The 27,246-nt window shown below is 48.6% G+C and overlaps 1 protein-coding gene across 1 annotated transcript in view; it reads right to left on the bottom strand.

The window, feature by feature from the left end:
• VSTM4 (V-set and transmembrane domain containing 4) overlaps positions 1-25,626 on the bottom strand; it is a 99,356-nt gene extending 73,730 nt beyond the window's left edge. Inside the window, exons 1-2 of the mRNA XM_030335443.1 lie at positions 25,572-25,626; positions 16,539-16,937 (exon numbers count right to left, since the gene is read on the bottom strand). Coding sequence (XP_030191303.1) covers positions 16,539-16,937; positions 25,572-25,626 — 454 coding nt within the window. The remainder of the gene's footprint in view (positions 1-16,538; positions 16,938-25,571) is intronic.
• Positions 25,627-27,246: the final 1,620 nt, after the last annotated feature.

Below are 27,246 nucleotides of genomic sequence, written 5' to 3'. Positions count from 1 at the left end.
AATGAAAGGAGCTTAAATTGCAATCGTGGGTTACATCCAAAGGAAGGTACACAGCACATTTCTGATACAGAAAGCCCTCCAGAATGCAGGTACTGATGGAGAGGAGCGTAGAGAGGGTCCTGGCACAGCCAGAGGACTGAGGAGTCTTCAGGGAGCATACAGCAAGGACACGGAAAGACCAGCCTGAGCTCAAGAGACACACTGTCGCCTTTCTACTTTCACTGCAGGACAGGCTGGGCCTTCTCCCAGTATTCTCCTCCCAGGTTACACCGATTTTAATCACAGAGGGTGTTACCTTCATTGAGTGCCCAAAGACCAAGATTTCTAAGACTTTTAGTGGGCAGTAGAATTAACTGGGGCTCTTGCTAAAATGAACATGCCCAGGCATCACCCCTGGGCTTCCGACTGGAGAAATCTAGGGAGGGCTTGGGAATGTGCACGATGAGGGAGTGCATCGTTCAGAAAATCCTGAGTCTGGAGGTCCCGGGACTCCACTTAGAGAAGCCTGCCTGCCTCACCCACTCGTAGTAGAGAGGCGGGCACAGAGTTCAAGGAGATGTGGGAGAGGGGAGTCAACTGATGAGGAGACGGACCCTGGGCCTCAATCTCTCCTCTAGTCCAGGGCAGGGTCCAGAGCTTGAAAACTGAGACAATGCCTCTGTGTTTAATCCAGGGAAAACAAAATAACTGCAAAAACTAAGGAGTAAGCCCATCGCATGAGTGTTGTTTACAAAAACTCCAAAAGGCCCCTTTATTTTTTTAATTTTTTTTAAATATGAAATTTACTGTCAAATTGGTTTCTATACAACACCCCGTGCTCATCCCAACAGGTGCCCTCCTCATAGCAGGTCTCAGAGAAAAAGAACACAGTTTTCAAGAAAGTTACTTTCTAAAGGGCAGACCATCTATAACGATTGATGTAGGTCTCCCCACGTGGCTGACTCAAACTTGGAAAGTGGGGAGAATCTGAGTCAGAGAGACCTTCTTCCAATGATTACGCAGGGTTTCACGCCCTCCCTCCCTGCAGAATGTGTTCTCATTCATCTTGGTCATTATCTGCCACCCCTAGCTGACCGGAAGGTATATGGTGGCTGGGACTACATCTGTCTTCCTCACTTCCTAGAATCCTTCTTGGCCCGTTATACGTCACAGTCACTTTGAACAAACAAATGAACGCAATAAACATCACACCATGGTGGGTCAAGGCCTCCTCTAAAAGGAACTTGGTGCTGGGACCATGACATGGCCACATTCTGGAAGGCTGGGAAGAGAGGCCAGGGAGACACCTGCTCTACCCTGCCACCTCCCTTCATATGAAAGCAACAGGCCCCCAAGCCTGACTTCCCTGCAAAGTTCTGGCCTCGAAGTTATGTACTTTGAGCCTGCTGTGATTCATTCTATGGCCTCTGAGTTCTTAGTTTGGTATAGAATGAAGGCAGGAAGTCCCAAGACCTTAAGCAGAAGATGATTCTTCGGTCCACTGGAGTTGAGAGGGGCAGCCATTTAAAGTTTTGGTCCCTGGCATGTAGACCTCACTGATTTGCACTCAGGGAGGTGGGGGGCAGGGAGGGAGTGGGAATCCAGACAGCAGATGCCTCCCTGCCTCAGTTTGCTTCGGCAGCCTCCTGCACAGATCAACAGGAGGGAAAAGGAGACCAGAAGAGGTTGGTGATATGAAGTACTCACAAGAGAAGATCCTTAAAGAAAATAAAGATGAGTCAACACTTTTGCTGTAAATTCGACAATGAATATACTCAGTTCACTACCCCTTCTTATTCAATGATGAGATGGTTTCCCAAGGAAAACCCTGTTAAGATGTAGCTGTGTGGCCACTATTTATAACTGGATCAGCGTTCTCAGGGAAGGCCACTGTAACCCCAGGGAGACACAGAGACTCTCTCTGTCTCTGCTCTCCGGAGTTGGCCGATTGCTTCACTTCCCCCTTGTGTCTCTAAGAGTTAGGCCAAAGGCAGTCTCTCTTGGGGCTCAGACAAAGCCATATATGTGAATAAGACCTCTGAGTGACCTACAGGGAGCAGCTAATGAGAAACGGAAAAGCTCCGGTTTTGTCTTTTTCGAGCCACTCCTCTTTTGCATCCACTGTAGGACAAATTCCTAAAAACAAAGCAAACAAAGCAAAAGAACAAACAAACAAAAAAAAAATACTAAATAGACTTCCTATTAAACAGAGCAGTTGGAAAAGAAGGTTGCCTTCTGAAATGGAATCAGCTACAGAAGACAAAGACCGTGTGTATATCCCCAAACAATGGTTAGGAAATACTGACGCTTAGGGCCTGGTAACTGCCCCCTCCAGTTACGACTCCGGGTCAGGTCTATATATTTTCTTACTACCACCTTCCACTCCCTGTTGCCATTAATTAAAATGGCAGTTTACCCAAGAGCTTGGGTCACTCATTCATTCTTTCTTAAAAAAAAAAAAAAATCAGCACCGAGCCCTTCTGTGTACCTGTGTACCTACAGTGTCAGGTGTGAGGGTGCATTTAAGAAGAACCTGGCAGGGTCCCTGGAGTCAAGGTCCCTGGCCAGGTCTACCGTGCCAAACTTGGCTCTTAACCACTGCCCATCTCCGGCCCTCACCAGCCACAAACGTGCATCCAATTTCATCAAGTTATCTGCAAATTCCTTTTCTCCCTTATCTAGCTTTGCTTAGCCTGTTTCGTCTCTTGACATGGATGGCCCATAGCGACCATAACCCTCCTTGCCCTGTGGCCCAGTGGAATCCCGCATCCTCTAGGTGACCTTCTCATTTCCTCCAAGAATGTATCCTGAGCTCTCTCCCTTACTCCCAAGCCAGCGTCACCCTCGTGTATGGCCCACTGACATTCCCTTTTTATTAGCTCTGTCCATAATATCGATCAGATCTGTGCACATGTCGACCTGTTTCCTTCTCTGGATTGTGAGGCTGGGGCCCTGAGAGGGTGGGGATCACTCCACCCATCCCTCTCTTTAAGGAAAGCACAGCGATAACAGGCTCATAAGCAGGGGCTTGATAGAGGTTCGTTTAAGTCTTCACTCTCTTCAACTCTTCCAAGACCATGGCAGTTGGGAGTGAGGGCAGGCACGCTGAAGAAGTGTTTCAAGTGTAGTTTAAATTACACTCCCGTTGTCAATTTGTTCCCTTTGAGTATCTGGACCTGTTGACACTTTCAACATCATGATGTGTGCTTGCTTAATTAAGCAGTAGCACTAAATGTTTAGTAAATCTCATTCCTAATTATCTATTCTCTGTCTCTGGAGAAAAAGGAATTATTTAATTTCTTCCACTGAAACTTGAAATATTGATTCCCTGTGGTTGTACTTTCAGATCCAATTATTAAATTCCCTCTAACATTTTGGGGTTAAATAGTCAGATAAGAAATTATAATTTCATCTTTGCCCCCAAATACTTTTAGGGGAACAGAGTTTTCCATTTGCTTTGTTCACTCCCCACATTTAAAGCTTATTTATATCATCTTAAGTCAAATAGCAATTTGGCTTATTAAAATATGTTATTTGGGGGTCAGACTGAAATACTGATTAAATTGCAGGAGACAGCCTTTGCAAATTGCTTCTATTATTAGCATTTTCACTGTTAATGAAGACGCCTGCATCTGAAAGTATGCAGATTCATTTTGGCTCAGAAGACCAGTCTTCTGAGTCTGTGGGTGGCAGAGCTGGGCTGAAAAGCCATCGAGGATAACTTTTTATGAGGTCTGGGGAATCAAAGCTGCTGTCCCTTAAGAGAAGAAGCCTAAAATGAATGGCCACCTCACTGTCGCAAGCCTTGGAGATTCATGCCCACCGGTGTGAAGGGCCTTTGCAGGCTGATCCCGCAAACCGGCCGGTCTCAAAGCTCGGTCACCGTGAAGGACATACGGCACCCAGGTCTGCACTAGGGACTGCCCTTGACAGGAAGCCCCACAGACAGACCTTGGGCTTCATCTTGGAAATTCCCTTGTAGGCATCTGAAGAAAATCAGGCTTAGGAGCTAGTCCAGCCTCTCATCCCTGCTCAGGGTCGTTCTCATGTCAAGAACTCTATCGTGTCTACACGTCCTGGGAGGGACCATACCAAATCAGCATGCAGGGAGGGCAAGTCGGGGGCCACGGGGACATCGAGCTGGATGGAAAAGGCACAATGGCAGGGAGACCCTCAAAGTTTGGGAAGCAGAGGCAGCCTCGGGAAGCAGGGAGGTCAAAAGATTACTAAATAGAGCAGGGATGAAACACAAGTGCCTAGATGCAGGGACACAGGATAGAGGGGGTAAAGGGCATGTGGAGGGGCTATAGGGACCCTAACATCCCAGTAATGGGAAGACAGTGGACTTCGTTTATGAACTGTATGCCTGATGCACACAGCAAGTGACCAGTCGACACTGAGCGTGGAGAACAAACACAGGGTCGGGTACTTCTGTGCATCAACAGGGACAGAATAAAGTGAACTTCTTCAGAAAGTATCATTATTTAAAAAAAAAAAAAACAACAACAATATCACAACTAGCCACACATTACTCTGCATTGATTTTTGTCCCCTAAAATATCAAATCTTCACCTCATTTCAAAAGTGATTTTGGAATTTCCACTAAAAAGAATAGCTTGTCTCAGTCTCTAGGGATGTATTATGCTCTCTGTTTTTAGGACAGAAATATTCATATTAAACTGATGGACCCGACTCCTTAAAAAGCAAAATTATCAGTTATTTCTTTTGACCTAAGGGCATTGAGAATCAAGAATGCTGGAAAATCTCTGCACTGGTGTATCTAGTCAGAAAACTCTGAACACCCCAATAAATCACCCCCTTCGAGAAACACCTCACTGGGCCTCTTCATCTCCCTCCTGGGAAGTACCCCCAAACCTCTGATCATACTCCTTTATTTCCATCCTGATTGCCTTGTTCTGTCGACTGCACCCTTCCTACATCTCCACATGACTCCTGGGTACAGGGCCCTCGGGACTCCACCCCCTGCTGTCCCTGGGGTCGGGCAGGACCTAACGCTGCTATTGACCTCGTCGTATCCCACCCACTCATGAAGAATGAGAGAGAAGATACTACCTAGAGATGACTGTCATTGGAGCGGAAGATACAAGGCTCGCTGGGCCCCTGGGGATCAGGGTGAATGCACTGGTCCCCACCTAGGACCCTGTGCTCCTCTGGATTTCCCACAGACTGACCTTCTGGCCTCCTGACAAAGAGCTACTGTGCCTTCATCCTGTGATGCTGCCCTTCTACTAAGAACATTTTGCCTTTCCCAGGTGGCCAACGGGCTGGCCTGGAGGAGCCCGGACCAACAACACCAAGCCAAGCTACCTCCTTCCGCTTGCCCCAAATGTTGGTGTTTTCTGGAGCTCTACCCCCACCCCTGCCTTTTGGGATGCTCATCTACCCCCACGGTTACAGTTTCCTGACTCGGATGCCACTTGCCCGATCAGATAGGAGCTTTGGCTCCAGATGCCTGTGTCCCTAGTGGGCATCAGTGCAGGGTGGCCTCCAGACATCTGGCTCTCCATCCTGAACGTCCCCCGTGGACTGGCTGCGGGCACCACCCTGCTCATACTACTGAGTTAGACCTCTGGGGGCCAGCCACAAGCGCTCTCTTGCCCATACCCAGTCGATTACTAGAGACTTCTCTTCTGACCTCTTCATGACCCTCCATTCCTACCGCCGAATGTAGTAGGAACCCACACCCTGAGCAGCCAACACAGGGTTCTGTCAGAAGATTTAAATGCTTCGTGGGTTTTCCAAGGCCTAAAGCAGAGGACACCCCCTCCCCCGCCCCCAAAACCGCCTGATGATAAAATCACCTAGGCTTCCTGTTAAATCTTCAAATTCCAACCCAGGCCTAGTAGACTGGAATCCCCTGGGCAGGTGCTTGGGAATCTTCATGTTAATAATGGCCCCGGTGATTCTAATCGTTAGGCAAGGTTGAGAAGAATAGCCTACAAAATCAAGTGCAAATTCTCTAATATTCAGTACAAACCCCTCCATCATCAGCACTGCCTGCCTCCCCTAGTTATTCCAAGGTTATCACCCCTACTCCGTCTCAGACTCCAGCTGTCCTGACCCACTGTTACAGGGTGCCCACACACTGAGATGCCACTTCCTCCCACTTCCTGCCCCGTGGAAATGGCGCTGCCTTCTCCCTCATCCTTAGAGGCTCTCCTATGTGTTGAAATTGTGCACACCTTGATCCTTGCACATAACACTGTTACATATCTGCCCCCCTTACAGACAGATCCACCCATGTTTCCCCAAGTTTCCAGCACAGCAAGATCCTGGCACAGAGCAGGTGCTCAGTAAAATGCCCACCGAGTGAAGGGATAAATGAGTTCACCCAACACCACTGAGCACCGTAGTCAATGTGTTATTTTCCGAAGCAATTTGTTCGCTAAGCCCAGCAAAGCTTCCTCAGCTAAACTGATCACATCTCTGGAGGCTGCCACTCATTTCCTTATCAGCTTTGCCTCTCTCCTCTAGTTTGAGTCGATCTTTCTGGAAATGAGGTTCCCAAAATGGACTGCTGTAGTCCCCATTAGTCTCACCAGGGCAGTACACACGACACAGCCGCCTTCCTCCCCAGGGACACCAGGCCAATTTGTATGTGGATGGAAATAACACCGGCTGTTCGTGCTGCCATATCACATTGCAGACACACACCTGATTCACTGCCACCATCACCAAGGTCCCTTCACGACAGCCTCTTAGCCTCCCGTTGACTCTCCAACTGCGCCTGTGATACGTCTTCCCCAAATGTGTTGCTCTGCCATTTTCCAAGTTGAATCTTATTCTGTTATTCCCTGCCTGTATTTCTTACCTCTCTGGATTCATTTTTATTACATTTCTACTCCTCGCTGACGTTAGAAAACATTTCCCAATTTTGTGTTTTCTGTAAAATTCATTGGGGTGATGTGTGCTCCTTTTTCAATGTCATTGATTAAACAGTTAAATGAAATCAAACCTAACATTGACCCTCCTGGTTTCCACTGGAAACTTCTCCAGAGGGTTCAAGGACATGTGTCACTTAGGACTTTTTGATCCGTTTTCTTTGCAGGAAGGGCTTCTTGCTCAGTAAGATGCTCATATAGCCCAAGCAACTGAGTAATCTGCACAACATTCTCTACCTTTCTTTCTCCCTCTGTGTCATAAAAATAACATCGATCATCTGGTATGACAATTTCTCTAAGATAAGCTGAGCGCGATTCACAGGGCGTCATCTACAGGGTCACATGTTTTCAATTTTCATTATAGTTTTCAATTTCATATAGTGCTGTGCTTCAATTTTCATTATTTGTCATATCGTGTTGTACCACACAGCACCAACAGCCCCGTAGTCAGGAGCCCCCTTCCACAATCTCACATGTATGCGATTTGCAGATAACCCTTAATTTATTACGTCCCCTGTCTTCAAAATCCCCATTTTCCATCATGTTTTAATAATATGCATAGTTAAAACATAAAATAGCAAGTTATGCTTTGCCTCAAATTAATACAACTTACATTTCTTAGCCAGCTTACAGAGAAGTCTCCAGGAAAAAAAATAAAGCCATGAAAAATTCATATGTTAATGCAGATTTTTTTCCAATAACTTGCTACTTGCTTTTTTCGCCACATTTACCTGCTCAAAGACTTACCCCAAATTTGGGGAAACAAAATATAGCGAACAAAGTAAAGCCAATAACACTGCAGATATTGGGGTGAGTTGGTTATTTGGTTTGGGCTTGGGATTTTTTTTTTAATTTTGTATGACATTTATAAAGCATTTTATGGGCACATAGATAATGAGCTGGACTTTATAAGGAGCCACCATCCCAGGGATGCAGCACGGATGTGTTGGCTTACACACAGTTCCCTGAACCCCCTGTAACTCCATTCCTTCTTCTCCCCTTCAAAAGATCAAATCAAAGCATAAGGGATATGGACTGACAGATGATAATACTTGATTCCACTATCATAGATGTAAACAATTTAAAGATGCTAGACTTTGGGGCGCCTGGGTGGCTCAGTCAGTGAAGCGTCTGACTTCGGCTCAGGTCATGATCTCACGGTTCGTGAGTTCAAGCCCCGCTTTGGGCTCTGTGCTGACAGCTCAGGGCCTGGAGCCTGCTTCAGATTCTGTGCCTCCCTCTCTATCTGCCCTCTTCCCCTCGCACTCTGTCTGTCTGTCTCTTTCTCTCTCTCTCACTCCCTCAAGAATAAATAAATATATATTTTTTAATTTTAAAAAGATGCTAGACTTTAATCAGCGTTCATAAAAAGTCAGTTGTGGCACCACAGTAAAATCCATGAGCTACATTTATTCAACAGCTTGGCAAGTGAGTTTCCCAGTAATAACCTCTTCAACCCGAAGACCTGCTGATCACATTTCTGTCCCTCTCCTCTTCAGAGAGAACATCTGACCTTTCTTAAGTGGTGACCATTCACAGGTAAGAAAGAACTCCAGCTAAGGAAAAGTGAGATGTCCTGGAGTGTAGGAAAGGTACCCGATATTAGAGGCATGCCCAGTGCCTTTGAGACAAGGATTCTGAGGCCCCTGCCACAGGTTGGGATAAAGTTGTCCTAGGCCCTAATCTCCTTACAACTTCAGTGTTTCAAAATGAAAGCTCTTTGAGTATCTGCCTGCCTGCCCGTTGGTAGTTTTCCTTTCTGAGCCACCTGTTTTACAGAACACGAACTTGCAGAAAACCTTACCCCCCTCTGATCACCTATTTCTCTAGCCCACCTTGCAGGCCCTACACTGAATCAGGAAGCCAGAAGCCACGAACTTGAAACAAGCTATGAGTTGCAACTCCTGCAAAGACCAGACCAGACTAGTCAGAGCCACAGTGGACCACAGCCCTGACCTTTCACCTTTTCCTATCTTTATAATGCTAAAAATCACACCCAGGGATGGAGGCGGAACAGGCAAATACCACTTACTATGTGTGAAGGAGCATGTTCCGTTAACTGTGCCTGCGTATTTCCCCACCTTTACATGTTTAGACATCGCTCCTTTCCTGCCTCAGCCCCTCCAAACACTTTCCGCAGCCACTGTTCAGGGAGCAGCCCGGTATCCTTCTCACTAAGGCTGTCTCCCTCATGCCCGGACATGAGCTTGCAGTAATGCTATCCATGCCATCCTTGGCCTCGTGTCTGTTTCTACCTGGGAGTCAGAGAACCCTGAAGTCAGTAACACCTTGATTTAAAAAAAAAAAAAAGTAGGAAAGTAGGTTTTAAAACTTTAGGCTATCTCTGACAAGTTTCTAGATGGTTTTATTATTATTATTATCATCATCATCATTTTTAACACTTTATTTTTTGGGGGGGCAGTTTTAGGTTCAGAGCAAAATTGAGGGGAGGGTACAGAGATTTTCCAGACCCCCCCAGCCCTTACACATGCATAGCCTTCCCCACTGTCAACGCGCCCCCACCCACCAGAGGGGTACATTTGTTACAATACATGAGCCTACAATTACACATCAAAACCACCCAGTCTATTGTTTACCTTAGGATTCACTCTTGGTACGGTACATTCTATGGGTTTGGATAAATTAATAATGACACGTATCCTCCATTATAGTACCATACAGAATGTTTTCATTGCTATAAAAATCCTCTGTGCTATACTTATTCATCCCTCCCTCCCAACCCCTGGCAACCATTAATCTTTTCACTATCTCCAAACTTTTGCCTTCTCCTGGAATGTCATATGGTTAGAATCATAGAGTATGTAGCTTTTCGTTCACTGTGTAACATGCATTTAAGGTTCCTCCAGGTCTTCGTGGCTTGATAGCTCATTTCTTTTTTTTTTTTTTTTTTTCAACGTTTATTTATTTTTGGGACAGAGAGAGACAGAGCATGAACGGGGGAGGGGCAGAGAGAGAGGGAGACACAGAATCGGAAACAGGCTCCAGGCTCCGAGCCATCAGCCCAGAGCCCGACGCGGGGCTCGAACTCACGGACCGCGAGATCGTGACCTGGCTGAAGTCGGACGCCTAACCGATTGCGCCACCCAGGCGCCCCGATAGCTCATTTCTTGAGATTGGGTTTTTAAAAGCGTTCTAAGAAACTTAAAAAGGAAAAGGTAAATTACTAAGACACATTGTCAGGCCAAACCCAATTGCTTTTCTGATAGGCTTACTAGTAGAGATCACAAAAAAGTCATGGATACCTCAAAGCTGGTTTTTCAGTAGACCAACTGACAATCACTAGCAGGGGCCATGTGGGCTAGATGGGAAAACATGGTCAAGGTAAAAGCCAAAATGGTCAAAGTAAAACTCCCAGAACTGTCAACAAAAAGAGTACAGGTAGATGACTCACTACGGGCCAACGCAATAAAGTCAGCAAAACCAAATGAGATATCAACTTGCAGACGTCCTTGAGAAGTAACTGAAAAAGTCTATATCTGAAAAAATAAGATAACTTATTATGTTGCCAAATACAAGTCAACAACCTTTCTATAAATCAGCAATAACCAATTTAAAAGAGGTGTGTGTGTGCACGTAGGGAGAAGGGGTAGATCCCACTTAGAAGCATGCAATACCTAGAAATAAACATAATAAAAAATGTTCAAGACTCATATTAAGACATCTTTACCGAATGATTAAAAATATCAGCCGGCATGCATGAAGGAACACAGCAGGTCCCTGGATAGGAACATTTAAAATCATAAAGACGTATAAGATGTATATACCCACACCAAAGTAATTTATAAAGTCAATTAAACCCCAATAAAATCAAACCCCAACATAATTTCTACAAAACTAAGGAAGAGCAGCTGAAGAAAAAATGAAATGAGACTAGGCAAGACATTTATTTTAAAACTAATGAGACTTGCCCTATTCTCTAATAATTAAAATCGTGCTGTATTGGTGAGGTATGGAGTTTACATTTAAATGTAGGAATTTAACTCATGAAAATGTAACATTTCAAAACAGGGAAATTTTATCTGTTCAGTAGATGACGTAGGGACAACAGGATAGCCATTTTGAAACAAAAAGGAAGTTAACTATTCCACACCATATATAAAAATGGATTCCAAAGAGAGACAGTAAAATTTTCTTTTAATCCTTTAAAAACATTAAAGGAAAACAGAAAATACCTTTATAAGCTTGAGGTGGGAAAAAGCTTCCTAGATAATATATGAAGCCAAGGTACTATGTGTAATTTATTGAATAAATTACATCTCAATGAAAAATACAACTGAAACAGTTAAGCATCTGACTTCGGCCCAGGTCATGATCTCACGGTTTGTGAGTTTGAGCCCCGTGTCAGGCTTTGTGCTGACAAGTCAGAGCCTGGAGCCTGCTTCAGATTCTGTGTCTCCCTTTCTCTCTGCCCCTCCCCTGCTCATGCTCTGTCTCTCTCTCTCTCTTTCTCAAAAAAAATTTAAACGTTAAAAAAAAATATGACTGAGAAAAGGAATATCCTAAAGGGAAAAAATGGCAAATCTAACAACATAAATATCTGAAAATGTAAAATATCTATATGGTAAAGAAAAAAAACAAACATAAACACAGTGTAAGGTCAAATAACAAACTGGAAGAAAATTTTGCACCATTATAGCAGCTAAAAGAATTAATGATCAGAAAAAAATATATATATGTGTATATTTATATATATGTGTGTATATATATACATATATATATATATATATATATACGTATATGTATATATACGTATATATACACACATATATATATATACGAAAAAAACGGCAACCAATTAAAAAACAGGCAAAGGTTATGGACAGGCAATTGACAGAAGAAATTTTTTTTTTTTTAATTTTTTTTTTCAACGTTTATTTATTTTTGGGACAGAGAGAGACAGAGCATGAACGGGGGAGGGGCAGAGAGAGAGGGAGACACAGAATCAGAAACGGGCTCCAGGCTCCGAGCCATCAGCCCAGAGCCCGACGCGGGGCTCGAACTCACGGACCGCGAGATCGTGACTTGGCTGAAGTCAGACGCTTAACCGACTGCGCCACCCAGGCGCCCCCAGAAGAAATTTTTTTAAACAGTCAATAAACATATGACAAGATTTCAACCTCACTACCTCACTAATAATTGAATACAATAATTGAAATTAAATTGTATTGAATATAATAATCAAAATTAAAACAACAAGGAAATATTATTTTTCCCATCATAGTGATAAATAATGAAAAAGATTAATAATATCCATTGTTAATGAGGCTTCAGGGAAATAGACTCTATCATGCGATGATAGAGCATAAATTTCCAAAATCTTTTTGGAGAGCATACGGGCATTGTCTATTAAAAATTTAAATATGCATAACCTTAGGCCCAGCAATTCTCTTTCCAGGAATGTAACCAAACAGAAACACTTGAAAACGTGCAGAAGGGTGTTCACCGAAGCACTTGCTGTGTTAATGAAAAATTGGAAGCTTCATAAGACCTCAGCACTAGGGGGATGATGGTGTGCAGTTTGGCATTGTCTGGCTATGTGATATCGATCACAAAAAAGTGTAAGTAATATCATCAACAATGCTTGTACAGCATGAAGTGTAGTGTTGTTAGAATACATACGTGTTGGTGGGCACTGAGTGCCCACAGAAGACGGACTTGAAAGATGTAAAGCACGGACTGACAATGATTACTTCTGGGGACGGCAGTGAAACTGGGGATATTAAGATGTGAGATAGATCTCTGTGGGCTAGCATACACAAAGAAGTCCTTTGTGATGGAAGAGGATGGATGGACAAGGGCCTCGAATATGACACATGATTGGAATGGGCCAAGGGAAAGAGAAGTGACTTCTCCAGAGAAGGTGCCATCATCAAGTCATGCCTACCTCAAAGTCATCCATGGCAAGAAGTGCTATCAAAAAGCATTTCATTGAGGGGCGCCTGGGTGGCGCAGTCGGTTGGGCGTCCGACTTCAGCCAGGTCACGATCTCGCGGTCCGTGAGTTCGAGCCCCGCGTCGGGCTCTGGGCTGATGGCTCAGAGCCTGGAGCCTGTTTCCGATTCTGTGTCTCCCTCTCTCTCTGCCCCTCCCCCGTTCATGCTCTGTCTCTCTCTGTCCCCCAAAAAATAAACGTTGAAAAAAAATTAAAAAAAAAAAAAAAAAAAAAAAACATTTCATTGATTCATCAAGTACTTATTAGGCATCAGCTGTATACCGGGCACTCATAATCATCATCATCACCGTCATCATCTCTGAAAAGTCTATATTACATAGACCAATCCGCGGGGAAAAGGCATTTTCAATGCTGGTGGGTATATGAATTCATTAACTACTCTAGAGGTCAAGTCACCTCCTTAAATTGTATCAATCTAAATGGTACCAATCGTTAAACTGAGTATTCCTTTGGACCCAGCAATCTTATTTCCAAGACTCTATTCAAAAGGCAGGGACATTTGTGGAGATTTACCGACCATAATTTTGAACAACTTAACTGTCCAATAACAGTAACTGAAAAGATAAACTGTAGTACATCCGCATCATGAAATACTACCCTGCCGTTAAAATTATGTGATGGGAGCATAACTAACAACACGGGAAAATGTGCACACTAAGCCAGTCAGAAAATAGTACTTATGGTATGAGTGGAATTAGGTTTTTAATTTTTATTTGCATAAAAATGACTATACGGATTTACACTGAAATGTTAAGTTACGCCTGGGTGGAGATATTACAAGTCGTTTTTATCTTCTTTAAACCCTGAAACCTATTTCTTCACGTTCTTCATGTTTAGTAGTTCTCTAATTGAACTATATTATTTTTGCAATAGAAAACAACCAACATGTGGAAATCAGGGTAAAACCCTGTGACACTTGCTCTGTGCCAGGAACCATCCCCTCAATATACAGTATGAATCAACCTCCTTTTTCAACAGTGAGATGAGAAGACAGTATGCACCCACCTTTCTTTCTGGGAGTTCACAGTGAAAGACAAGCAGTTTTATTCTCACATCAAGAGTATGCAAGGGGCGCCTGGGTGGCTCAGTTGGTTAAGCGTCCGACTTTGGCTCAGGTCATGATCTCACAGCTCGTGAGTTCGAGCCCTGCATCGGGCTCTGTGGTGACAGTTCAGAGCCTGGAGCCTGCTTGGGATTCTGTGTCTGCCTCTCTCTCTGCTCCTCCCCCACTCATGTTCTGTCTCTCTCTCTCTCTCAAAAATAAATTAAACATTAAAAAAAAAGAGTATGCAAGAAGGAGAGTGCGATAGTCCATGGTCAAGGAAGGGCAGTGAGGAGGGGTAGTGTTGAAAACATTCCCAAGAAAATTTCCCCTCTCCTGGGAATGGCTTGAGAAGCCCATAGGAAGGAGGAGAGCAAAGTGAGTATATTAGAAAAGAAAGAATATGGGGCCCAGTAGAGGAAAGGCACTTACTCCAAAACACTTCTGAGAATTCCTATTCAGTATTATAACACAAAAATATGTGCCCATTGTGTTTGTTTTGTTCTGGTTTTCCATACAACAATTATTAATGTGAGGTGAAGATTTAGGAAAACAAGTCCCCTGGAAATGAGCGAGGGAAAGGGCCTGGGGAAAGGCGCCCCAGGAGGCTGGAGCCATGGGCCTGTCCCCCGCCTTGCCCAGGAAGGACAGAAAGCCAAGCTTCCGCACACTCCCCCCAGCCTGGGGCGGACATGTTCCAACCTAAACAAGCCAGTCTGCTTTCAGGTCATGTGTTTGGAACTACCTTTCCTTAACCCTCCTGATGTAGTCCCCTTGAAGCCTGTGTGGAATATTCTAGAAGGCATGGTCATCACTTCCTAAGGTTTCTAATCTTCCTGTCAGAAAACCACAGTCCTGCTCAGAGGCTGAGGCAGTGCGAGGAGCAGGAGGCTCTGAGGCGGAGCAGACACAGCAAGGGAGGCCCAGCTCTGCTGTGAGATTAGAATCACTTCCAGGTGAGCTGTCAGAGGGTGTGTGGGTTGGTGGGGGGGGGGGTGAGCATGAGACAGACAGAGAGACAGAGGAAAGAGAAGCAAGAAAAGAGTAAGGGAAGGGAAGGAGAGGGACGAGGTGAAGAACCAGAAACGGGAGGAACAGGAGATTGAAAGGGAAGGAGAGGAAGAAGAGAGAGGAGGTTCTGAGAAGAGAGCGGGAAGGGGAGGAAGGGAGGGAAGGGAAGACAAGGGGGAGGTGGGGGAGAAGAAGAAGGGGGGGGGAAAGGTGTGCATTTTCAGTGAAACCTTAAGAACTACCTCAGGTTTGGGGCGCAGGTACCTAAACGAACATTCCAGAAGGAACCCAGCTTCCCTCACTGAGGGTAGATTTGCATTAAATAATGAACGAGATGATTGCACTTGAATGTAGGAAATCTTTACATCCTTTCTAATTGGCACAGAGTCGTTCCTAACAAGAGCTGTAACGTACAGTTCCAGAATACACTGTGACATAAAAATAAAAAGGATGTGCGTGAGACTTTATGTTTCGGAGCCAAGTGGATATTCAGAGTGGATTCCCTCCTCAGCCTTTGGTCATCTGATGTATTTTTCTGTTTTCTGTGCCAAAAGATATATTTATACTAATAGTCATTTGTTTTCTTGAATGAATATGCTTAGGGAGAAAACGTGCACATTTCAGATAATACATCATTCTGTGCTTAAGAACATTATAATGAGCAAACTCCAAAGGCAAATAAAGTTGTACTAAACACTATCTACATAAATTATCTACTTTAACATGTCCCTTATGCATATAGGATATTAAAAATACCCTTTCTCCTTCCATCAAAAAAAAAAAACCTTTTTACAACTGAGTTGTATCCCTTTTAAAAAGCTCATCAAAACAGCATCACTAATGCCTTTAACATTATATTACATGTATATAATAAAATTAGATTCTTTCCCACACTTGGGACCATCAGCTTTACTCTGTGTTCCTCTTTATCCTGTACCAGACCAAATTCAAGTTAGAAGCCATCAAAAATGCAATAGTCCGCACTCAAAAGCAAGTCTTATTAAAACTGTAGAACATTTGTGATTTAAAAACATGATAACCCTCAAATATGGCACTTGGTAGTCGAGATGTTCCAGGACACAACCCATGCCTCCTATCTTTCTCCAGGAAGGGAGGGCCACCTCTGGTCCTTTGCGTGTTTTGGGATGAATTTCTCAGTGAGATGTTGCCTGTGGCTTAGATCACTTCCTCCGGGCAACAGATGAGAGCCACCAGCCTGCCCTGCTCTGAGGCCCGGAAACTGACTTCAGGACCTCCCAATGCACGCTCCTCCCACAGATACCCAGCACCCTCTAGCCAAAGCAAGCAAGCCTGCACAGACCTGAGCTAGGGGCGTAGCACGCACATAGCCAGTCCAATCTCTCAGACGTGAGGGTTTTACTCAGGGTTAGGTTGGGCAGCATGGGGCCAGGCACCGGCTCCTTTCTCTCCTTACTTCTACGTTAGCCACAGCATCTAAGGAAAGGGCTATCCTCATCCCCACAGCCTGTTTCACACGGCCGTGGCCCACAGAGGCCATGAAGATGCATTCTAGCCCAACAGAGTCATCCGGGGGCCCCTATCTCGCTGACTGGAGCGAGGACCACAGATCTGAACCCCTTCTCTCCCCCAAAGAGTGAACATGCCCTTACCTCTCATCTCCGTCGCTGAGGAGCCATTGGACCAGGCGGTCCACTTATTTCTGTGCTTGCTGATTTCCTGGACTTTGCACACGTAATGCCCTTGATCTGCTGGCCGAAGGGTCAAAACAGAGAGTGTGTAGAGTGCCCCACGTCTCTCCTCGAGGAGGCACAACCTCTGCCGGAAGGCACTGCGGCTATAATTCCCATAGTACTGCACCACCCGGAGCTTGGTCATCTTAACCATCAAGGCCTCCTGGGAGTTGGGGCGTGCAAAGAACCAGCGCACGGCCAGCAAGCTGTCCTTCCGTCTCTTCTGGGAGACGTGGCAGAGAAGAGTGGCATTTTCCCCCTCCAGGTAGTCAACCACAGGCCCCGGGGACACGGTGACATTGAGGGCCCCACACACCTCTGCAGAGAAAAAAAGGAAAGAAGAAAATGAGCACAGGCCCTGCCTTCCCCCAGAAGGACGCACAGTGCGTCTTTTCTCCAGGAGCCATCTGCATGGCCAGAGGGACAGGCCACCCTGATCCCGTCCACACTCACTCCGTGCCTTTGTGGTGGATGGAAGGACTCCTTCGGGAGCATGGCAGGGACAGGGGGTTTCTGCGGGCTCCCATGTCCTCACCCCTGAGACATCCCGTTCACAGGAGATGCTACTGACCATCTGGCCCAGACATAGTTTAAAAACATTTTGAATTAGCTGCTGACATTTAAAATCCAGGCAACTGGGGCGCCTGGGTGGCTCAGTGGGCTAAGCATCCAACTTCGGCTCAGGTCATGATCTCCTGGTTCGTGGGTTTGAGCCCTGCATCGGGCTCTGCACTGACAGTGTGGAGCCTGCTTGGGACTCTCTGTCTCCCTCTCTCTCTCTGCCCCTCCCACGTGCTCTTGCTCTATCTCTCAAAATAAATGAACTTTTTTAAAAAGTTAAAAAAAAAAAACAAAAAAGATCTGGGTTTGGGAAATCTCTTAAAAATGTCCAGCCACATCCTATCCACCAGCCTGCCTCCCAGGGTCCACTTTGATCAGTTTCGTCCCGACCTGCCTGACCTGGAAATGCTGGGGGTCCAGGAGCTGGCCTTCCGAGCCCCTTGCCCTGTCTCAGCTTTTTCAACTGTAACCAAAGCAGAGCGTCAGTACTGGTCAGGTGGGCATTAAACCAGCACTGAGGAGCTGGAACAACAGAGGCTTCTTAGGTTCTTGCTCTAAGTCTTCAGTGGCCTTAGGATCCACAGCTTCAGAGCTGCAGTGCAGGGATAAAGAATGAGCGAACCCAGGAACAGGGAGAGCTGGGAGAACCGCCCCACCCCCCCCCCAACAACCCAGAAGATGCTCCGAAATTCCAGACCTGGTCTACTACTTCCTGTCCTTTGTTTTCTTAGATCCACCCCAAGGGCTGCCCCTCCCTGGCTGCCGTTCTGCCCACCTTTGAGGGAGCCACCCCAACACCCACTCAGACCAGCCTGACCAGCAGAGCTCACAGAGGCCTTCCCCCAGGAGACGTGCTGCATGGGGACTACAGGGACTCTGCAGTGCGGCCGTCCTGCCCTGGGGCTCACGGATGGACTCGTCACCTGGCAGGCAGAGCCCAGAAAGGATGTTTTACACAGGATGCCCAGAACCTCCTTCCATCCAAGCAAGACTGTCTTCACACCGCATCCCCTGTCCTCAACCTGCACTGCCAAGGCCCCAACAGCAGCAAACGCTATTCCCTGCCCGCCCCATTGCACAAGCAGGTGTCCCTGGGGGGTCATCTCCAGCCACAGTTTTCAGCCCCAAATGTCACCTCTGGTCACATGAAGGGGCTCGGGTCCTGATGTGAGGATCACCAGAAGCTTTGAACCCTGGCCAGGGCTGCAGGTATGCAAGGAGGAAGGATGAAAAAGATGAAGAAAGGCCTGAACCCCTCCACTGCGAGGAGCAAGGGGAGGAGGCCCTGTGTCTGCTGGGGCGGGAAGTTCTCACATAGAAAATATCCTTCACTGTAAAAATCCCGGCGATAAGCTAATCCTCCCATGTGGCTTCTGCTATCGAGTTCATAAACAGAATACCTTCCGAGATATGACTGGGGGGTCAATTTCCTTTCATTTTCTTTCTCCTCTCTTAGAAGCCAGGGCCCCCCAGGACACTCCAGGACACTCCAAGATCCCTAACTCAATCACATCCACATAGTCCCTTTTGCTACATAAGGAAACATTCGCAGGTTCCAGGAATTAAGACACAGACATCTCTGGGGGCCATCATTCGGTTTTAACCCCATCGTGACCACCTTTTGTTACTTTAAAAAATAGGTGGGCAGGGCGCCTGGGTGGCGCAGTCGGTTAAGCGTCCGACTTCAGCCAGGTCACGATCTCGCGGTCCGGGAGTTCGAGCCCCGCGTCAGGCTCTGGGCTGATGGCTCAGAGCCTGGAGCCTGTTTCCAATTCTGTGTCTCCCTCTCTCTCTGCCCCTCCCCTGTTCATGCTCTGTCTCTCTCTGTCCCAAAAATAAATAAACGTTGAAAAAAAAAATTAAAAAAAAAAATAGGTGGGCATAAACTCACAAGAAAAAGGTTGGTGGCAGGTTGGACTCACCTTGTGGAAAAGAATGAGGACTTCTGTGTCTACAGCAGCAAAGGACAAAGCAGGCCCCAGGGAGACACTTTGGGAATGAAGGGCATCAACGACCAAGGCAGGCGCACATTCTCTAGTCACAATCTCACTGTGACAGACATCACTCATGTAAGACAACAGAGGAGGAACTGCCCCCACCCCGTCTCCCCTGCACCTTGTCCATCTGCCCTGCACCTTGCCTGTGCAACATATTAAATTAGCCCAAGTCCTTCCTGACTGCAAAGCTCTGTCTTTAGTCCCCACAGGGGCAGGGGCTCCCTGGCGAGCAGCCACACAGCTAGGACAGCAGGCTGACCCACTCCAACCTCTGCCCTGGGATTCGTCGCAGGCAGAGAGCGGCAGAGAGGCAGCAGCTGGCTTCCAGGATTGAAGCCCAGCTCCGCCCACCCCAAAGGCCCCCCACTGGAGTCAAGGAGAGCTGGGGAAGGCAGGAAATTGAAACAATATGGGTGGGATGAGAGAGCCCAGACCCCACACCCCAGTCTCCTCCTATTAACGCTGCGTGAAGGAGGGATTATTTATAGTGACTGAAACCAGGAGAATGTGCCAAATGTTCGGTCCCATGGGAGGCCAGATTCCATCCTGGAGGCAAACGAGTAACCCTTGCACTCCTGTGGCTCTGGCCAGGAGTCAGCAGCTCCCATCGAAGCCAATGGACTGAACCATCTGCCTAAACTGGCCCCTCCTCTTCTCTTTACCACACGTTAAAGCCTGAATCCCCACTCCTCAGGACTTGACTGTGTGTGGAGATAGGACCTTCAAAGAGGTGATTAAGTTAAAACGAGCTATTAGAGAGGACCTTAATCCAACACGCCCAGTGTCCTTATAAGAAGGTGACTTTGGGCACGGATATGTGCACGCACAGAGGGCAGACCCCATGAGGAGGCAGGGAGAAGACGGCCATCTGCAAGCCAAACAGGGAGCCTCAGAAGAAACCAAACGTGCAACACCTTGATCTCAGACTTCGGGCCTCCAAGACTGTGCTGAAAGCCCCCCCAAGTCTGTGGCACTTGGTTACGACAGTCGTAGCAAATCAATACACAGGAAGGCTCACTTTGGCCCTACGTGTGCCACCAACCCAGATATTTACACCCACTTTCAACTCAAGGGTATGGGCGGCGGGTGACTGAAACTCAGGCCCAAAGGCCCCTCAGGGTCTTAACGCGTTGCTAGAGGACACAGGCTCTCAGGGGTCCCCCGGCCTGTGATGAGCCTTCTCTGAAAGCCAGGTGTTCGCAATAACATCCTCTGCTTGGCACTGGAAATGGCTAGATTAAACCCAGCGAACACGGCTCGCGTGCAGGCATGGGGAGAGACGGGAGAAAACGCAGGCAGAGGCCCCCAGTGCCCAGCAGACATCAGCTGCGCTGGGTATTTAGTTAAATACCAGAAAAGAAAGCACCATGTAACATCCACCTCACCGTGGTGGCCAGGCCCCGTATGGCTCAGCAGAGAGAGAGCAGCAGTGGGAGACAGGACAGGGGGAAGCAAGGGCAAGCCCAACAGATGGAGTCAGGCTGACCAGAAGGAGAGTCCAGGCCTGCCCCTTCCGGGGCTCGGGCTGGATGGCAGAGAATACACCCCCTGCAGGGCAGAGGGGCCAGCCAAGCAAGCAAAGGCCAAGCCAGCTACCGGACAGGGGAGGGTGGGTATCACCCTCCTACCCCAGGAACGCAAGGGAGCAGCCCCGGGCGAGGCAGAGTCTCTCCTCTCCTGGCCTAGGAGGGAGAATTGTCAAAAAGTCATTCCAGCACAGAGAAGAGCTGTTTCTTTTTCTTTTTTTTTTTACTCTTAATTTTAATTAATTAATTAATTAATTTATTTATATTTAAATCCAAGTTAGTTAACATACAGTGTAATAATGCTTTCAGGAATAGAATTTAGTGATTCATCACTTACATACAACACCCAGTGCTCATCCCAACAAATGCCCTCCTTAATGCCCTTCACCCATTTAGCCCATCCCCCCCCAACACCCCGCCAGCAACCCTCAGTTTGCTCTCTGTATGTTAAGAGTCCAGAAGAGCTGAATTTCTTGCTCTGTGACCCTGCATTGCAGGGAACTAAGGGGGGAGGTAGACTGCTCAACCCTCTGCCCTGGGCACCTCTCCCCTTTCCTCCAGCTTACGTCCCAGCCTATGCTTTGTGCACTTAATCGCTCAACAAATACTTGCTGAGCAACAGCCACATGCCAGGCCATGTACAAGGAAGACAGCTTTCCTAAACTCATGGAGCTGAGAGTCCGGTGGGCAAGGTGGCCCGTCATCGGGAAAAAGACACAGGAGTATTTAACTGCAAATAGCGTCACATGCTACAGAGAAAAGGTGCGGGGCTTTAAAAAATCAGGGCAAGATCCTAATCTAGTCTGTGGGGTCAGAGAAGAAGGAGACTCTGGGGAGGTGACTGTGAGCTAAAGGCTCAGTTGGAGTTCATGACATAAAATTCAGGAGAACAACAAAGAGTGATCTTCCTGGAAGAGAGAAGGTTCCACCTGTGCAAAGACCCTTAGGCAGGAGGAACCTGGTGCAGCCTGGAAACAGAAAGAACAGTGTCCTCTGGTGATGTGCACCACACAGTGGCCCACAGAGCCACCCATGCCTGCTGGTGGATCTCAGGAGGGTACTTTCTACCCCAGTAAGGGTCCCCCAAGGCCAGTTCTTACAGGAGGAATATGACAACAGGGAATCTGGCCACAGGGAACCCTATTCTTTCAACAAGCACATGCCTCACTACTTGGGAGCCGTGGTGCCCCATGCGGGCTGGGCACTGGGATACTCATGGCCCAGACCTTCCCAGTGGCTTGGTGGGGCTGGGCAGAGAGCCTGGGGTTGGCTCTGAACAAAGCCAGGCTAGAAACCTGGTGCTATTAGGTGGTGAGACCCTCAGAGCCTGTTTCTTCATCTGAAAAACTGAAAGATGATGCCTCACGAGGTTAAGTGTGGGCTCCAATGAGAAAACACCTTTAAGATACCGGTATTAGTTTGTATGCTCTGAGAGCTGGGCAGCTGAGGGCTACAGAAAGTGACATACACACCCATCCTCGAGCAGGGTGGGCTTCTTGAGTGTATGATCTGCATCATACAGGGCCCTACATTTGAAGGGGCACCCTACTTGGCTCGATCTCTGCTGTCACTCTCTTGACATTTTTGAATAAGGGACCCCACATCTTCATTTTGCACTTGATTCCGCAAATGATGTGGCTGATTCTGACTATAAGCACACATCAGATTCCTGTGATTAGGATTTACGGGGTCTCACCCTGTTGTTCCCGTTTGGATAATGTCATGAGAAGGACTAACATAGCTCTGAAAACAGCTTAAAAGAACATCTTTGTACCTAATGGTATATAACCTACTCACCTAGTACAAAGCCCCTGCCCCTCCCTCCAGCACTCATCATGAAGGGGAGGAGGGAAACTTCCAGCTGCAGGGGAGTGAGTGTAGGTAGGACTTCTAACAGAAACAAGGCACCCACCTTGCTTGGGACACAGAGGTGGGTATGGCCACCGGGATGTGCCAGTGGCTCTGTGTCCCATTCTCTTTCTCTGTCTTGAAGAAACTGCTCCCTCTCACTCCAAGAATTCCTCACTGCTGCCCTGAATTTTATGGCCTTCAGCTCACAGTCACCTCCCCAGGGTCTCTTTCTTCCCTGACCCCGCTCAGCCAGAAGTTACTACGTTTATGAAGAATGCAAATAGTGGGTACCAATCAGCAACAAAAATCTCATTTTTATTAAAAAGATAGTCTTGGGGCACCTGGGTGGCTCAGTCGGTTGAGGGTCCGACTTCAGCTCAGGTCATGATCTCACAGTCCCTGAGTTCCAGCCCCGCATCGGGCTCTGTGCTGACAGCTCAGAGCCTGGAGCTTGCTTCATATTCTGTGTCTCCCTCTCTGTCTGCCCCTCTCCTGCTCACACTCTGTCTCCCTCTGTCTCAAAAATAAATAAAATAAATAAATAAAATTTAAAAACATTAAAAAGATAGTCTGAATTTCAAATAAATCTCTGAAAGAAATACAATTGTATTACTTAAAAACCCATGGCACTAGGAGCCTGTGTTTATCAAGCACCAAGCAGAGATGTTACCAGACCTAGCCTATGGGGTGCTGCATTCCATTAGGCCATTACCTGAAAATAGCTTTCATCCAGGACAAAAACTGACATTGACCAATTATAGAGGCTAACAACGGCTGGGTGTGAACTCTATGCCTAGCACTGTTCTAAGCCCTTTAGATGTATTTAGTCAATTGATACTCAAGCTGTGTTTTTTTTTTTCAATGTTTATTTATTTTTGAGAGAGAGACTGAGTACTTGCGAGCAGGGGAGAGGGGGAGAGGCAGACAGAGTGGGAGACGGACGACCCGAAGCAGACTCCATGCATGACAGCAGAGAGAGCCCGATGCGGGGCTCAAACCCACCAACTGTGAGATCATGACCTGAGCCAAAGTCGGACGCTTAACCCACTGAGCCACCCAGGCGCCCCATCCTGGAACTGTTTATCCCCAATTTACTGAGAAGAGGGCTGACACACAGAGAAGCTAAGCCCATTGCTCAAGCTCACATAAACATGGCAGAGCTGGCATCTGAGTGCAAGCCATCTGGCTTCAAAGGCAGCTCTCAACCACCACTCTGGACCACAGCTTGGCTTTTAGTAAATATTTTACCCTTTGGTTTCCTTTCCTATCAAATGAGGGTGGGACCAGGTAACCGCTAAGGTCCCACTCTGCCCCCAAATCAAGAAGCAGAAAAGTGCAGTGGTTAAGAGTCCAGACCAATGTATAAAGCGGCTCTGCCTCCCCGGGGCACCGTGGCGAGGAGTCATGGGTGAAACACTCAGTGGAGTGGGTGGCACATGGTGAGTCCTCCCTGAAGCAGGGCTGTCTGATTACCTCCGGCATGGCCTCGGGCACAGCCAGGGCAGACTCTAAAGGATCCCCAATTGCAGCTCTCAAGTCTCCTGAAAACATGAGAATGTCCTTGACCCCCCAAAAGTCTCTCTCTGAGGGCACCCTCCTTGATAGCACCTGTGATTATTAGGAAGGTGGTCAGGGAGCCCGGGGCCCCTTGCATCCTGTTGGCTGCTGCCTACTCCACACAGGCCACCACAACTGGCCTGGCCCAACCACCCCAGTCAAACTTGCAGTCACGGTCAGCCAAGGCAGGGACAGGTACAAGAGCATTTCCTTCCCACTGCACCGATTTCAGATTCAGCAGAAACCCCACTGCACTGGTAGCCAGGGAACAATGGGTGAATTTCTTCCCACTGTGATCCAAGTCTCTCCTCTTCAGACTCTGATCTACACTGGCTCAAATGCCAGCTCCACCACTCGGGAGCTGGGTCACCCTTGGAAAATCACTTAACTCAGAGCATCAGCTTCCTTATTCACAAAACAAAGCTTAGATGGTAGGAGTTCAGTCTAGGGCCAGGCTCCCTGGGTTCGAATCCCTGCTCCACAACTTACAAGCTTATGAACTTAAGGCAAGTCGACTGGTGGGCCTGTGCCTCAGTTTTCTCGCCTATAAAATGGGGATGATAACAGCACCTCCCCCAGAGGTCACAAACGGAGTTGATGTTTGCAAGGCACCTGGATATATAACTTTGGCTCCTGTCATGATTACTTGGAAGGGCTGTTGTGATTACATGACCTACTGTGTAGCACTACACAGGAAATGTAAGAGCCACTGACATACTCATTATTAACTATTATTCTAGCCACAGGGCCTTTGCAGCCCTGAGGCAGGGGGGCAGGGCTCGGGGAATAAAGAGAGCCACTTTTTCAGCAACTCAGAAGTGAGGGCAGCCACCCCAAGAGAAAGCCAGCAGCGCAGGTAGAGGCCGTGCTAAAGCAGGGTGCGCCGGTAGAGGGTCCCACTTCTTCCAGGCGTGGACACCCTGTCTCAGCGGGCCTGGTCTCCAGGACCGCCCACGGACAAGTCCCGGGTTGGGTTGCCGGGGCACAGCCAGCCCCTCGCAATGGGTCTGAGCAGCTCTCCGCAGAGGCAAAGGGAAGTTGCCGCCAGACGAACGTGCCCACAGTCGTTGGTCCCGAGTGTCGTGGAGAAAGAAAGAAAACAGAGCAACAACTAGGGCCGGCGGCGCGTCCCTTCAAGCTTTGCCCTCTAAGGCCTGGCCCCGCTGGGGCGCAGGGGCTGCTCCGAGTGTCCGCGGAGCCCCGGGGCCCGGCGGAGGCGGGAAGGGGGCCCCGGCACCGCGGCCGCGGGGAGCCGGGGAGGCGCCGCCGCGCTCCGCCGAACTGGCGCGGCCACCGGGTCGCGCGGAGCCCCGGCCCGCCGGCGCGGACGGGGAGGGGGCGGCCCGGAGGCGGCAGGGCCTCCCCGCCAGGCCGGGCCCCGAGCCCCGAGCCCCGAGCCCCGGCCTCCCCCGCGCGGGCTGCCCTCGCCCCACCCGCGCGCCCGGCCCCGCCGCGCTTACCCGGGGCCGGAGCCCGCGCCAGCAGCACGGCCGCCGCCAGCGCCAGGAGCCGCATCTCCCCGCCGCCGCCCGGCGCTGTGACGCCCGAGCAGCGCCGCCGCCCGCCCGGCCCCGCCGCCAGCCCGCCCCGTGCCGCGCCCGCCCCCCGGCCAGGGCCCCGGCCCCGGCCTGGCCCGCCCCTCCCGCGGCCCGCCCGCGCTGGCCCCGGGGCTGCTGGGTGCCGCGTGCCGCACAGGGCAAGGGTGGTGGGGGGCGGGGACCCCGCAATCGGTTCGCCCAGCGACCTGTGAACGGCTCACGTCGCCACCCCCATTTCACAGATGGGAAAACTGAGGTTCTGAGAGGGGATCGCGGGACACCGGGAGTGCACGACCGCAGTGGGATTCACGGTCTTTTTGCTTCCCAGAGGGTCATTGCTAGGGGGAAGGCCGCTTGGAGTTTGGGGCTGTTGGGGTGAGGAGGAACCACAGTGGGACCTGAGGCTAACCCGCTGCCCAGCAGAGCCCTGCCGTCTCTCCACAGGGAACTTTGTGAGCCAAGGAGCAGCTGAGGGAGAAAAAGCCCTCTCTGCCTGACCTGAACTGGGTACGGGGGATGTCAGGGGTGAGCTGGAAAATCTTGGAAAACTGGGAGGGTCCACAGAGACAAGTTCAGTGTGTGTGGATTCCATTAACACCAAGGATCACTCAGGGTGCCCTCAGCCACAGCCTGGGCTAGGTACTTTGCACCATGTTACTGAATCCTGGCACTGTGAGACCCTGGGACAGTTCCTTAATCCCCCCCCCCCCACCCCCGTACCTCAGTTTGCTCCATCTGTACAATGGGGAAGTAGGCACATCCATCATGGGGTGTTTAAGATTGAGACAGTTCCAGTGAATGCATGGACCCTGGCCCTATGAATGTCAGCTATCATTACGATTATATTATAAATAAGGAAGGGGAAGCAGGAACACGAAGGGGCTGACTGGTCACACAGTGAGGGAGTGAGCCAAAGCCACTCATCCCAGGTCACTTTGAGCCAATACTGGCCTCTTCACCATGTTTCTAAACTTGGAGCCCGACTGATGTGATAGTCCAGGATCTCTAGAGCAAGAACAGTATATGTTAGCGATGTTCGTGTGTGTCTGTCAGGAGAGGTCTTTGTGGGGAAAAGGTGGGTCCTGCAAAAGGAGAAGAGCAGGGTCCCCACCTCTTTCCCATTAAGGGCAGAGGAGGGGTGGGGAAGGCATGGAGAGAGAGATGGTGGTGCCCCCTGGTGCTGAGTCACAGGGCCTCTCCCGGAGGGACCATCCGCCCCTGCAGCCCGCATCAGTGGATGCAAGCCTTCATGATCTCTCCAAATCCCAGGTGTTTCCCAGGGTCCCTAGTCCCCATAGGGCATCTCTAAATGGGAGACCCATTTAGAGCAGGCCCATGCAGTGACTGGGCTGACCATCAAGGCAGCCTGACTGGGGGGAGCAGCCTCATACCTCATCCAGGCTGCTGAAAGGACCCAAGGAGTCGGTGGGGAGCTGGCTGCTGGTGAGCTAGTAAGCCTCACACCCCAGCCCTGTGGGGACCCAGGCTCCAGTTTTTAGAATAGCAAACTCAGGTTCAAAGAGGACCCCGGACCTGTCCGGGTTCTGTGGGTCCCAGCGTGTCTGACCTGGGAACTTGGACTCAGGCCAGAAGAAGA

Source organism: Lynx canadensis, chromosome D2 (genome assembly GCF_007474595.2).
Source record: "Lynx canadensis isolate LIC74 chromosome D2, mLynCan4.pri.v2, whole genome shotgun sequence".
Lineage (NCBI taxonomy): Eukaryota > Metazoa > Chordata > Mammalia > Carnivora > Felidae > Lynx > Lynx canadensis.
This window is presented reverse-complemented; position numbering and strand designations above follow the sequence as displayed.